At 39.1% G+C, this 13,050-nt stretch overlaps 1 protein-coding gene across 1 annotated transcript; it reads right to left on the bottom strand.

The window, feature by feature from the left end:
* Positions 1-694: 694 nt before the first annotated feature.
* On the bottom strand, positions 695-7,486 carry cldn7a (claudin 7a). The gene is made up of 4 exons (XM_036596906.1): positions 6,943-7,486; positions 3,225-3,389; positions 2,697-2,781; positions 695-1,801 (listed from the first exon to the last, which is right to left on the bottom strand). The coding sequence occupies exons 1-4, from the start codon at positions 7,163-7,165 to the stop codon at positions 1,642-1,644; spliced, it is 633 nt and encodes a 210-aa protein (XP_036452799.1). The 5' UTR covers positions 7,166-7,486; the 3' UTR covers positions 695-1,641.
* Positions 7,487-13,050: the final 5,564 nt, after the last annotated feature.

Here is a 13,050-nt window from a genome sequence, read left to right as displayed (position 1 = left end):
GTGAGAAATCATTCCTTTTTAAAGGTGACATTTTTTGTGAGATTGCTCATTACAAAACCTTTACTGTGAGTTCCCTACTGGATCCTTCTGAGTTTGCCGTCACCTTCCCACATTAAGGAAGATTTCACATTTATAACAAGTGCTAAAAGAGAAAGTGCACAGTGAAGATCTCACTGAAGTCTGTGATCATATTCAAGCATTAAAGTAAATACAGTGGAAGCAAATGGGATAGATGAACGTCAGTGATTTTCAGAATACACTGACACTGATGAGCAGTCAAATATATCGTCAGTGTCAGAACAAAACCTTATGTCTCCATTTTTGTCTGTTTTTCATTTTTTGAGTTAACTTGAAAACACCAGCTGTCCTTTACATTGTGTGAAAATTCCACAGTGAATGGACCAATAGCAATGGTCAAAAAAGACTTTGATAAAATCTTTTTACATTAAGCATGTTTTTTTTCTTCTGTAAGGTAACTACTTTGGAGATGTGGTTGTGTTCAGACAGTGATGATATGGAGGATTTAGTGAAAGCGGTCTTGACTTTGTAGGATTTTGAGTTAAAATACAAATAATAAGCAGAAACGTAAATTAGCCAAAATGGACCACTTGACCATGACCAAAACATGTAAAAGAAAGACTTGTACAATACAGATATAAATTAATACAATGTGTAGACAGTGATAATGACAATATTATGAAGAAATAAGGATTTTTATTGTGCATTGGGACATTTTATGATATGGTATGCATGAAGCAGTGAATAAACAAACAGAAGAAAGTATAAAAAAACAACACGGAGCAATGTAACCATCCATTGCATATGATTCACTAAAAACAGGGCTTTTACTAAATAACATAAACAGGACACCACTTGATTACATATATCCACCTGTAATTATCTAATGTAAAAGCCTGCAAGTTGTTGGGATGTTATCAAAATAACCAGCCTCAGTGAATATAATTACACCTGGTAATTATATTAGTCTTACCATATGCGTGATGTTAAGGCTGTTTATGTTTTTGTGAGTGGAGCAGAGCTGAGAGGAAATTCCACACTACTTTTAAGCAAGTCATGACTGCCCAGTAGGAATGTTCCCTATTTCCTCATCTGCTGGACAGTCTAGGGTTTTGGCTGAATATGCATCAAAGTTTATTTGAAAAAATATAAATGGAGAGCTTCACATATGTGGCTACTTCTTTTTAGGCTATTTATCGTACTGCACAATGCTGTTTTTTCTGAAATCTTCCCTTTTAGGTAACTGCAGTGCCTGTAATGCCCTCTAGAGTCGACAGTAATTCATCACATCATCTATGCCTAAACAGCCCTCACTAATCAACTCAAGTCTGACTTGCTCAAATAGTAGCTAGTAGGATACAGTAGCTCCCTGTGAAAGGGAGCTTTTTTCTGTTCCCAGTAACACTCAAACATCTAATAATACTTTATCTTGGGCCATTACAAAATGTAAACTGTATAACCATATAACATCTGACATCGAACACTTTCCACAGTTCTCTCTTTATGGATTAAACATGTTGTCCACCAACCTACTTCAATTCAATCCATCAGGCCCACTCCAGTTTTCCTTTACAGGGGATCCTTTGTCACATGCAGTTCCTATGTCTGTCCAGCTGAGGGCAGTCACACATACTCCTTGGTGCTGCTGGGAGCTCGAGCGGAGTTTTTGGGGTACTTGGATACCTGCTTGCTCCGAGGGCAGGAGGCAGCCAACATTGCTCCACCAAGAACATCCAGAAAAGATCCGCCCCATGCAATGAAAATGGCTGCACCAAACTCAAACCTAACAGAGGAAAGAGAAGAATCTGGTCTATTCAACAAACTACAATCTGTATCTATTCAATCTGTCAAAAAAGGTTGATGATGTATCAGTCTAAAAGTGCAGATTCAATTTTTTTTTCTTCAATTTTGGAATGATTGCATCCATTATAATAAAATTGAATAGTGTATGCAAATATTCTTTAAATATTAATAACCAAAATAAAAGTCTTGGCTGAAGAGAAAAAGGGATGTATTGTTGATTTTAATTTGTCATCTGTATTCCACTACTGTGTAAACAGTTCCTCCAGGCACATTAGTGTATTCAGTGCATTTTTAAAACAATTCTGAATTGTATCAAAAATGCATTTAAACCAATTTGAACTGTTGTGAAATTTGAGATTTAATGATGATTGAATACATTTTTTTCTGCACAATTTGTATCTATCTGCTGCATTTAACATTTTGGAAAACAATCAATAATATTTAACATTAGGTATGCATTATTTTAATTATGTTAATTAATTAATTAATTTACTATTAAATTATTTTGAATTTTGAACAAGCTTCGTACATATTTGTTTAAAAATAGTTGTATGCAAATGTTTGGGTACTCCTGGTCAAATTACATTTTATATATGTGGAAATAAGTACATACTGAAAAAAAATTAATTTAAACGTAAAATGTGGTGTGCAAAAGTAAAGGCACATTAATGTTTATTGTTTAATTTTTTCCAATATGTTAAACACAGCAAATGACAATAAACTGTGCAGAAAAAAAAAGTTATATTTAAATTTGTTCAAAATTTTGCATATGACTGTATCTTCATGAACGTCAGTTTGTTTTTTTATTTACTAATGTGTAAAAATTCCCTAAAGAAACTCTAAAGGTTCCTCTCAGAGTCTGTGAATTGACTTACTTGGTGTTGACTGGGGTGAAGGGGTTGTAGAAAGCACGGATCACATTGTGGGCGAACCAAGAGCATGCAACAATCGCACTGAGGGCTGTGTGGCCAAAACAAAGAGATCAGTTCAGAAAACAGTCAAATTAAAAGATAAATGGTCCGTGACCGATGAAAAATGCATGCAAGTATGTACACGTAACGCAGCCTTACTTCATAGCTCATTTCCTCAAAGCAATGTAGCAGCCTAATGATGTTTATAATGAAGTTTCTATTATTGGCCTTCACATGAACTGTTCATAGTTCAGTACCGGGTGGGAGGGCAGCCTCTGGCAGAGGAATCAAACTCCTGCCTACACACACTTTCATGACTTTGTACAAAGCCTATTACCCTGTACAGTAACCTCCATTTTTCCAACTCTTCATGTTCTTTGATGTTAAGTGACCCTTCAGCTTTGAAGAAAGTTATATTAAACACAACTGCTGATGCATGAGAGGTTCAAAGACTTTCTCCCGTATCTCTCTCACATTCTATCACACACTCACCTCCCACCAGCAGTATGATGCCTCCGGTCATGGCGGTGCGAGCCTTCCTCACTTTGTCGTCGGCTCCACAGGTGGTACACTTCATACCCATACAAGCCACGCCCAGCCCAGCAATGGACACGATGATGCCCACTATCATTAGAGCGCGGGTCGCCTGGAGGGCACCTAATAAACACAACAAGGATATAAATATGGAGTTGGCCCTTCCTTTGAAACAGTAACAGCCTCTACTCTTCTGAGGGGGCTTTACACTAGATGTTGGAACATTGCTGTATGGATTTGATTGCATTTAGCCACAAAAGCATGAGTGAGGTCAGGTACTGATGTTGGATGGTTAGTTCTGGATCACAAACGCCACTCTATTTAATCCCAAAGGGACTAGCTGGAGCCCCATCACTCCCCAGAACACAGTTCCACTGCGCTATGGTCAAATGCAGGGGTGGGCTTTATGCTCCTGAAGCTGATGCTTGGCATTGGGCATGATAATCTTAGGCTCATCAGTGGCTTTTTCAGAGCATCTCAGGCTACTGGCAAGTTGTCTGTGCGCAAGTGAACGCCTGTGTCAGTGATGGGTGCACCATCAAGTAACTGAATTCACTAATTGGGTGAGGGGTCTTTTGGACATACAGAGTAAGCTGTTAATATTTTCAGTAGAATCTAATTTTACAATTCAAAGAGATCTCTGAGGTCATTGATGAAAGGTATATGCCAATATAGCAATTGTACCAAGGGCGTAGTTAAGCATGACATAAAGTGTTTTTTTAATAAAATGCAGACAAAATACAAATGACAGAATATGATGTTACAGACAATAAAGTACACCAATGTTATATAAATAATAGGGCTGCAACTATCTGTATATCAAACATTCTATCAGATATAAATGTTTTTGCGTGATGCGGATTCTCTTGTTATCTTCAGATGCTTTGCTGTGTACTATTGTTGACTTGTTAGTGTTTACCTTGAGAAACAAAAGATAGTTTTCTGTCAAACTATTTAAAACCAGTGGACAGAAGCATGTGGTTTCATAAAATGGGTAAAAGTATTGGTTTTCCCATTTTCATACATTCTAATGATTGAATTTATTGATTTTAACCAAATATTTATGGCATTGATTGTTAATAATAATCACAATAAACAATCCTTTCACCAAACAAAGTAGTTTGCTAACAATACACATGGTTGCCAAGCAAGGTAACGGTCACAGATTATTCTGCAAACAATGTAATGTTTTTAGTAACTTGGTGCATTGATATAATATTTGACTCTCATATGCAGTAATATGTGTACAGTTTTATGCAAAATTTTGAACCACCAATCAACTTCCATGTTTTCTTGATTTTCTAAGTGAAAATAAGTTAACACATTCTCCATAGAGAGTAACTTTTTAGCTTTTTCAGCTAACTTTAGTGCACAATTTTTATCTATTTGCTCCAGTTACCATGATAAACATAACAAATTTAACAAAAATAAAACAGAAACATATGTGCCATAACTGTTGCACAAGCTACATGTTATGTTTTCCAGTATGTTCAATTTGGCAAATACACAGTAATTCTGAATAAAAATGTGCAGAGGTGTGTTCTCTGTAGAGGATGTGTACAAAGCATGATGTAATTTGATTCAGGAGTGCCGCGTTGCAAGCATAAGTATTTTACTCAAACAAGCCTTTAGAACTGGAACTAGCCATTACAGTGGCATAACAGAGTTTAATTCTGCTTACAGTAAATATCAACTTTACTAACTCACTTCATTTCAAATTAGGATCAACAAAGGAATGTCATTAGTTTAATTAGGCTATTAGCATATTCTTAACATTTCCTAAAAGCAAATCTCGTTTGCTGTCCCATCTGCTGAGGGCAACACTGAACAGAGTCCAACTGGGGATAATAATCACCATCCAAGAAATGAACAGAAAAGGAAGAGGAAGAGAGAATGTGGGAGACAGAGAGAGACAGTTTCATCCAACAAGAACCAGCCTGTACCAGTATATCCCTGTACATTCACACTAAAAAACAAGAGGCGATGGGGAGGGGAGTAACGAAGTGAAAGAATGGCTTCTCCAGCATTATTCATTAAAGCACAATAAAAGCTCTCTTGCCAGGCACTGAAACTACTTCAGTATGGAATCCAGTGGGGGGCCCTCCCTTCTCCCCCTTCATCATCTCTCCTCCCTTCTTCCCCTTCTATTACTCTCCTCCCTTCTTCCTCTTCTACTTCTTTCCTCCTTTCTCCCCCTCCTTCTTCTCTCCTCCCTCTGTCTTAACTCAACCTGCTGTCAGGTGCGGTCCCAACTGGTTTGATCTGGAAGTCATCCTGACTTTTCCACACAAGTAGCCCATCAACACATGCAACCAGGCCATATGGCTGGCGAAGGAATGAGCGAGGGGGAGTGGGAGCGTATCTCATTCTATTCAAGTGTACCCCAAACTTTACACCAGTGGAGAGGAGGCTGTGCTATTCTTTCAGAAGTGAGGGGTTGCAGAAAGGTTGCATTCTTATTAACAAAGCTATGGGCTGCTGTTTCCACGGCTACATGGTCACTACCTTGAAGGCATACTGTAAGCCCATCCCCCGCTGGCATAGTCAAAGCCCATTTATCAAGCTCTCTATATGCATAGCAGAGGCGCCCTCCATGTATTAAGGTGTGTGTGTAGTTTGGGGTGAGGTACTATTGCCAGATCAACCAGTAAATAACCACAGATTTACAGCCTACATTAACCCATTAACAAAGACTGCAAGTCTATAAAAGTTAAAACACAGACGTATCATAAATTACACATGTAAAAAAATCAACCTTACTTTTCAGATTTGACTGTAGTGCTTCTGTGACTGTTTTATTGCCTAATTTAGCATTTTGGTATTTGTATATTTGGCAGATTTACTACCAAATTTGGTATTTTTATTTGTGTTTCTCTGACTGTTTAATTACCAAATTTGATTTTTCAAATTTATGAAATTTTTTTAATTTCACAAAAACGTTTTTTAGTGGTATCACTGATAAACTAACAACCAGATAACCAGATAAACTAACAACGATAATGTTAAGAATAAGGCATATTTGCCCTCCACCGTGCTTACAAACCCACTAATCCAGAAACAATAAGCTCACTGTATGGAGATACAAAGCCTTTGCAGTCAGAGAGCCTCAGACTCGCCACTGAGGGAAACGACACATTCTACAGTGCAGCAAATGCATTGACACTACAACAGATCAAGCAGAATACATCAGCATATTAGTACTGTGTATTAGTATAAGAGTGAGATCCTGCAGAAACAGCTGGACCATCGCAGCATCACCCACCTGCCACTAAAGTGTTTAGTAGTTTCCTGCTGCTCACAGAAGAGTCAATATCAGCAGAGGATGATCTTATTTTAAGCACAAAGATTTAGGTTCTGAGTTTCTTTAAAAGTTATAAGTTGTGTCAATTAGACTGTAGAGTACTCACAAAACATTCATGTCAAACTGAAACACATTTATTTCGTAACTGCAAGCAATCTTGTTAATCTACCACATGATATGTCCACAAAGTGATGGACAAACAGATTAGATGAGATTAGGTTCATTCCCATTCAGGGCAGTATTGTGTCCTTTTCTAAACGACCCTTCGTTCATGCTAAAATGCATTTCGTTGTGCAAGTTGCCAAGTTCAGCCAGCGCTCCACACCTGTTGCACTTCTAAGCAAAATCTAGCGTTCGTTTAGCTCAGCCACTTACTGTCCAGCTGCAGAATGGAGTCGTAGATTTTGCACTGGAGCTGGCCGGTGCTCTGAAAGGCGCAAGACATCCAGAGCCCCTGGTACGTGGCCACGGCGGTGATGATGCTGTCCCCAACATAGGCGGACATCTTCCACTGGGGCAGTACGGTCCCCACGATGAGCCCCAAGATGCCAACAAGAGAGAGGGAGAAGCCCAGCAGCTGGACTCCGGAGCTAGCCATGTCCGAGTTCAAATCAAAACACCTGACGCTTTAGCAGAAAGTCGCAAAAAGCTGCAGGCTGAGTAAGAAAGCTGCTAAAACTCTTCAGCTTTACTTTTTTCAGTCACGTCAGAGTGGAACGTTAAGCTATTAGCCTCTCGACTGACTGCAGGACCAGGTAACTGCAGCTAAGCGCTGATCTAGGAGGAGGATGCGCAGACTGGAGGAGAACGTGCTGCGAGCTCCTGCGTCATAATGGGACTGGAGCGCAATTGGGACGTCACGCCCAATAGCATCCTCCCCTTGGATTGACTATTTAGGAAAAAAAATAACCTGCCTGCTCCATCCAGATCTCACTGGCTGGACACTAACCGGCTGCCTCTCTGTGCAGAAAAGGTGTTTTCCTTTCCCAGGGCTTCACCACTGAAATATTACCACATGTCAGCCTGTGGCTGCCTGAGCTGCCAAGGGCAGAATGCAAAACAGCTGCTCACTGCTGCTTGTTTTTCCTGTGGGGTTCATTTTGCAATGTTTAATATGCCTGAAATCTTCTTCACGCAAAGCTTCATCGTAAACACAGTAAAGATATTCCAGATTTTGCTTGAATGAGTGATGGAGTGTTCTCTAACTAAATAAGAACAAATTCTGTGTAACTGTATTGCCAGAAGCTATGTTAGGTCAATACACTGATCAGGATGTTATATGCTTAGTAAGGAATGAAATTGTCTGTTTACCCCCTAAATGATCAGGTGCCACCATCAGGTCCCAACTTCCATTCCTCACTCCTTTAACTTGAGAATAAAGCTAGTTTGCACTCTCTTCCATGTAGTTACTGAATAAGGCTTAGGATGCAACCAGCATAAGATTCTAAAGCACTATGTAATATTATTATTATAATAATATTATCATTATTATTATTATAATATTATAAATATTATTATAATATTTTTTGTTAAAACTGAAAGAAGTAGCATTACTTCTAGTGAGTATGGAGAAAAGAGAACACACTAAAATATGGTGTGTGCGATGCTGTGAATTACCCTGTAAGGCCATCATTTAAAAGTTGGAGGTACCAGGGTTCTTTTTTTGCACTCGCAAAAGTCAGATTCATCTGCTTTTACAGAAATATTCTTCCTCACGTTTTGTGCAATTACATATTTTCACCAGTGAGGTCTTCAAAATGCCCAAATCCTATATACTGCTGTTTTAAAGAGTACAGATTCTTATGCTATTACTGGACCAAACCTATTTAAACCATCTGGACCAAACCTATTTAAACTATCCTTCGTTCTGCCTTGTAATCCATACACTGATAATAGCCATTATGATCTGGTCATAATGTCAAAACTAATCCACACAGCTTTGCTTCTCTGAGGTACATTGAAGTGACTTCAGGTGACTTGTGAGAATAAGTCTGCTGGAAAGCCCACACTAGTCAAGCAAATGCACTATTTGTTGTATTTGTATTTGTTGTATTGATTATGAATTGTGGAGTAAATGTGAAGTTGTTAAGAGGGTGAGAAATACATGAACTGGGCTGAAGTTTGAGGTGGCTTGGTGCTAGAAGTCAAGAGATAGGTGTAGGATATCAGTTGTGGTCTTCAATTATTATTTCACAATGTCATTTATTTGCAGATAATACTCAGACAACACTAGGTTCCATTTACTGGTTTAGATAAAACCATGGCCACAGAATGCAGAGCAAATACAATCAAGAAGGATAATATCAGTGGTGTGAATACCAGTCGCAATTGCCAGTCGCTATCCCTGTTGCACATTTGTGTCAGTGTTTTGGGGGTATCCCACCACTGTAGGCTAGCATCAGTGATTGTGTGTTTGAGTCTTTGTAAGAACATATGGTGTCCTCATGAGCTTATCGGCACTCCTTTAAAAATAATAATTTGATTGCTGAGATGTAAACAAAGTCCTTCAGACTGTTTTCTATGAAGTGGATGATGTAAAGTTTTTTTTGGGTACTGTTTTGCTTTGAAACCTCTTTTATGTACTTGTCTGCTATGAACGTATTTGTAAAAATACATTTTAGGCCAAAGCTTTATCTCAAAACTATTGTAAAACAATGCCTCAGGAATCAGGGAGTGTGCTCATTTTGTATAATAACTTTATGTGATGTACTGTTCTGACAGTTTCCTTAGAACAGCACATTTCATGTCAAACCACTCTGAATTAAGCTGTTTATTAATTATTCATTGAATTATGCAGACATTTTAAAATCTTCTTCTTAAACAACCAAATGTCATTAGTTTTCCTCACAATAATGTTTCAAAGGAAAGGAAGTGAATATATCCATAAGCCACTGAATTTGTTTTGTTATACTGCTTCTGGTCCCAGATACAACTACAGAAATCTAAAGCTATGTTGGTATTACAGCAGCATTAACAGAGTACTGTCCTGTGACACAAAAAAACAACATAAAATGGTCCATAACTCACATGGATGTGTTTCTAAGTGGAAAAACTACAGTACAGGTTTGAAGAATGCAGTTACACATCACTCAAGTCTGAAAGTGCATGACTGCAATGGTTCAAGCTGTATTAGCTACTGTAGTTAATTTGGTTAACACTGTGCAGGGTCTAGGAGTTTTGAGCTCATCTGTTAGGATTTAGAGGGAAGGAAAATGAACCCCTTGTTAGTTTTTTTTAGTGCATCTGACATTTAAGAGTCCTGTGGAATTTTAATACCCCGTCACCCCCCTTCTCATCAGGGACCCCTGCCATGAGGGTGCTTAAAAATGATTTGTGAAACAACAAAAAACGAAGTATAGTACATGTTTCTGGTATGGTCCATTATGTTGAATTCACTACAAATGAGTACTGTAAAATACCAATAAACACCACAAAGATACTGCAGAATAGCATACAGGTGCCCCACCCACTTCACTCCAATAGCCTTAACTTCAATAGCCCTAATCTTCACAGGGCACTGTGACCAGGGCACGTGATGTGTGTCACGTCTGAACACTCCATCAACTGAACCCTGCATGTCCTGTGTGTCCTGGCAAAGAACAACTCCTGGAACACTGTGAGCTATTGTGTGCCTCGTGGAGCTGGCGCCACTGACTCAATCAGCTCACACAGGGAGGGAGACCAAGCTCAGGAGCTCAGAGAGGAAGCAATAACCCTAATCAGAGAGGAAATGATTTTCACTTCCACCCCAGCGCCACACCGTAACACTTTGTGTTGTTATGGGTTCAAATTTATGAGTTTGCCCGGGTTGTGAAGGTGCAAGAGGTGCTGGATTCAGATGGGCATTTAAGATACAGAAAACTGCAGGCACACTTTACAAGCACATTATTGCGTTTAGCAAGGGCTGCAGTGTCCAACCTTGCATAACACTACCTTTCTGTTTTTCTTTTTTTAATGAATGAGTTTGGTATACCATGTAAACATTGTAAACTAAAGTTACAGCATGTGCTGTTCCAAATTCCATAGAGTCCAGTGCATTCAGATTTACACAATATGGACAAAAGTATTGGGTCTCTTATATATTAGACTGCCAGATAGAGAAGTGCGATCCATCACTCCACAAAATACGTTTTCACTGCTCCAGGTTCCAGTGGCGGCGTGTGTAGCTGCTCAGCCATGAAAACCAAATTCGTGAAGCTCCTAACACGCAGTTCTTTTGCTGATGTTTCTTCCAGAGGTAATTTGGAACTCTTTAGTGAGTGATTCAACAGAGGATAGGCACTGGGGACTTCAGCACTCAGCGTCCTCACTTTGTGAGTTTGCATAGTCTTCTGCTTCGTGGTTAAGCTGTTGTTGCTCCTAGATGTTTCCATTTCACAATAATAGCACTTACGGTTGATGGGGCAGATCAGGCAGGACAGAAATTTCACAAACTGACTTCCTATGACAGTGTCATATATAAAATCACTGAGCTCGTCAGTACGACCAATTCTACTGTCAGTGTTTGTCTGCAAGAGATTGCAAGATTATGTTTTATTTTCTATCCACCTGTTAGCAATGGGTGGCTGTAACACCTGAACTCAATAATTAGGAGGGGTGTCCTAATACTTTTGTCCACATTGTGTATGTACTGCATGATACAATCTACCAATTAACATCTTACCAAGCTCTGGGACATTGATTTTGGATCAAGATGGCAAGAGGAGAAGAGTGACTTTGAAAAAAAAAAATCTTTTTGTCATTATACTTGCACAATTCTTTTCTTCATGTATCCCAGCTTAGAAAGCTCCACACTTAAAAAAAGATGGTTCTTTAAGGGTTCTTTAGTAAAGTGGTTTTGTATAGAACCACGAACACTCAAAGGACTCTTTGCATGATTAAAGGGTTCTTGGCATTGTGATAGGGTACTTCATATTGATGGAGAATGTGTTGTATATGGTTCTATATAGAACCTTTTAAAAGGGCTCTATATAGCACCAAAAAGGTTCCATATAGAACCATGCATAACACATTTTCCAACAATCTGAAGAACTATTTCCTTCAAAGGGTTTTTTGAGAGTTCATGGTTCTATATAGAACCATTTTCTTTACTAAATATCTCTTGAAGAAACACCTTTTTTAAGCATAGGGTCAGAGCACAGGGTCAGCCATGATACAGTACCCCTGGAGCAGAGAGTGTTAAGTGCCATGCTCAACTTAGCAGACCCGGGTATTGAACCCACAACCCTGTGATCAACTCTAATGGGGCACAGATGGAGCTTCATTCACAAAGACAGGGACAAAAATTACATCTGCATTTAGATCAATGGGAAAGACTTCAGCAAATAGGGTTGAGAATTGTGATGGAAAGCATGTATTCATTGACCATCATGATCATGCAACAGTTTTTTGTGACTTTGTGTGCATTCCAAAAACTAGGCAGTCCAAGTGGGCTACCCTTCTTGGTTGCTGTATCATCAAAGACGGTTCCAATCTGAAAGATCCTCAGAATACAGCCGAGAAATGCAGCCCACATTCTGACCACTTTCCAGGATGCTACCAGAGTATCATTCATGCTCTTCTGTCGTCCATTATCCTTTGCACATGTCTTACCTGAAGATACCTACCAGATGAAATCAACTGCTACACTTTCTATAATACAGTAAAATATAAACTATGCTATTTCTTTAGTTTATGTGTTAAAGAAGAAGTAAATTTGTGTAGAGTGCACCTATTTTCAGTGAGGTGAGCACATTTTACTTACAGGACAGCATTTAATTACAAATAAATTAATGTTTTGCCTGCCACATTACATCATTCACATCAACTATTTCAACTACTATTAACATCAGCTGTATATTTTCCATAACATTCACATGCCAACTCTTCCAGTGATGCGACAAAGTGATCTGTATCACATTTTTCAGAATGTGATACAGACGAGGAGCCTTCATAGGACAGTCCTACCACCATTCTCAGCTGCAGACAAGCTTTTGGAACACAGGTAGAATGTCAGTGCAGAATGTGATCAGACTGTGTCAGCAAGAACACTCTGTTTGTAACAACACAGAGAGGGATATTATAGTAGGGGTACAGTGTGGAGACCCTCATTACAAAAACGAATGCACATTTGAGAGTTCAGTAATCACAATCAGCATTGATCTACACTGATCTACATGTGGCACATGGTTCAAATCAAATAGGAACTTAGCATCTCTCTGTCTCTCTGTTTTAGGAAGATTAAGGCTAACTAGCTGCTTCCTTCACTCACATGGACAGAGCATTCCAGTCCTGTCAGGACTCCTGTAGTTTTTAAGTCATCACTGAGGTAAAGGCCAGGGATGAAATGTGGGGAGAGAGGAGGGGTGAAGACCAAGAAGGAGGGTACAAGCCTTCATCCCAGGAACATCTCCCTTAAACCATGCGATGGCACAGCTGCCCCTGGTTACGTGATTTATCTGCCACCCTATTGGCTGGTTCTCAAACCGTGGGCCAAAAAACCTC

Source organism: Colossoma macropomum, unplaced genomic scaffold (assembly GCF_904425465.1).
Source record: "Colossoma macropomum unplaced genomic scaffold, Colossoma_macropomum, whole genome shotgun sequence".
Taxonomy (NCBI): Eukaryota; Metazoa; Chordata; class Actinopteri; order Characiformes; family Serrasalmidae; genus Colossoma; species Colossoma macropomum.
Note: the sequence above shows the minus strand (reverse complement) of the source record. Positions and strands in the feature narration are given on the sequence as shown.

What these genes read in the sequence shown, in the direction of transcription:
- cldn7a (XM_036596906.1), bottom strand. Translation starts at nt 7,165, where the DNA reads ATGGCTAGCTCCGGAGTCCAGCTGCTGGGCTTCTCCCTCTCTCTTGTT. An exon ending in CTCCATTCTGCAGCTGGACA is followed by an intron (nt 3,390 to 6,942) that starts GTAAGTGGCTGA and finishes TGTGTTTATTAG; the next exon opens with GTGCCCTCCAGGCGACCCGC. An exon ending in CATCATACTGCTGGTGGGAG is followed by an intron (nt 2,782 to 3,224) that starts GTGAGTGTGTGA and finishes TTGGCCACACAG; the next exon opens with CCCTCAGTGCGATTGTTGCA.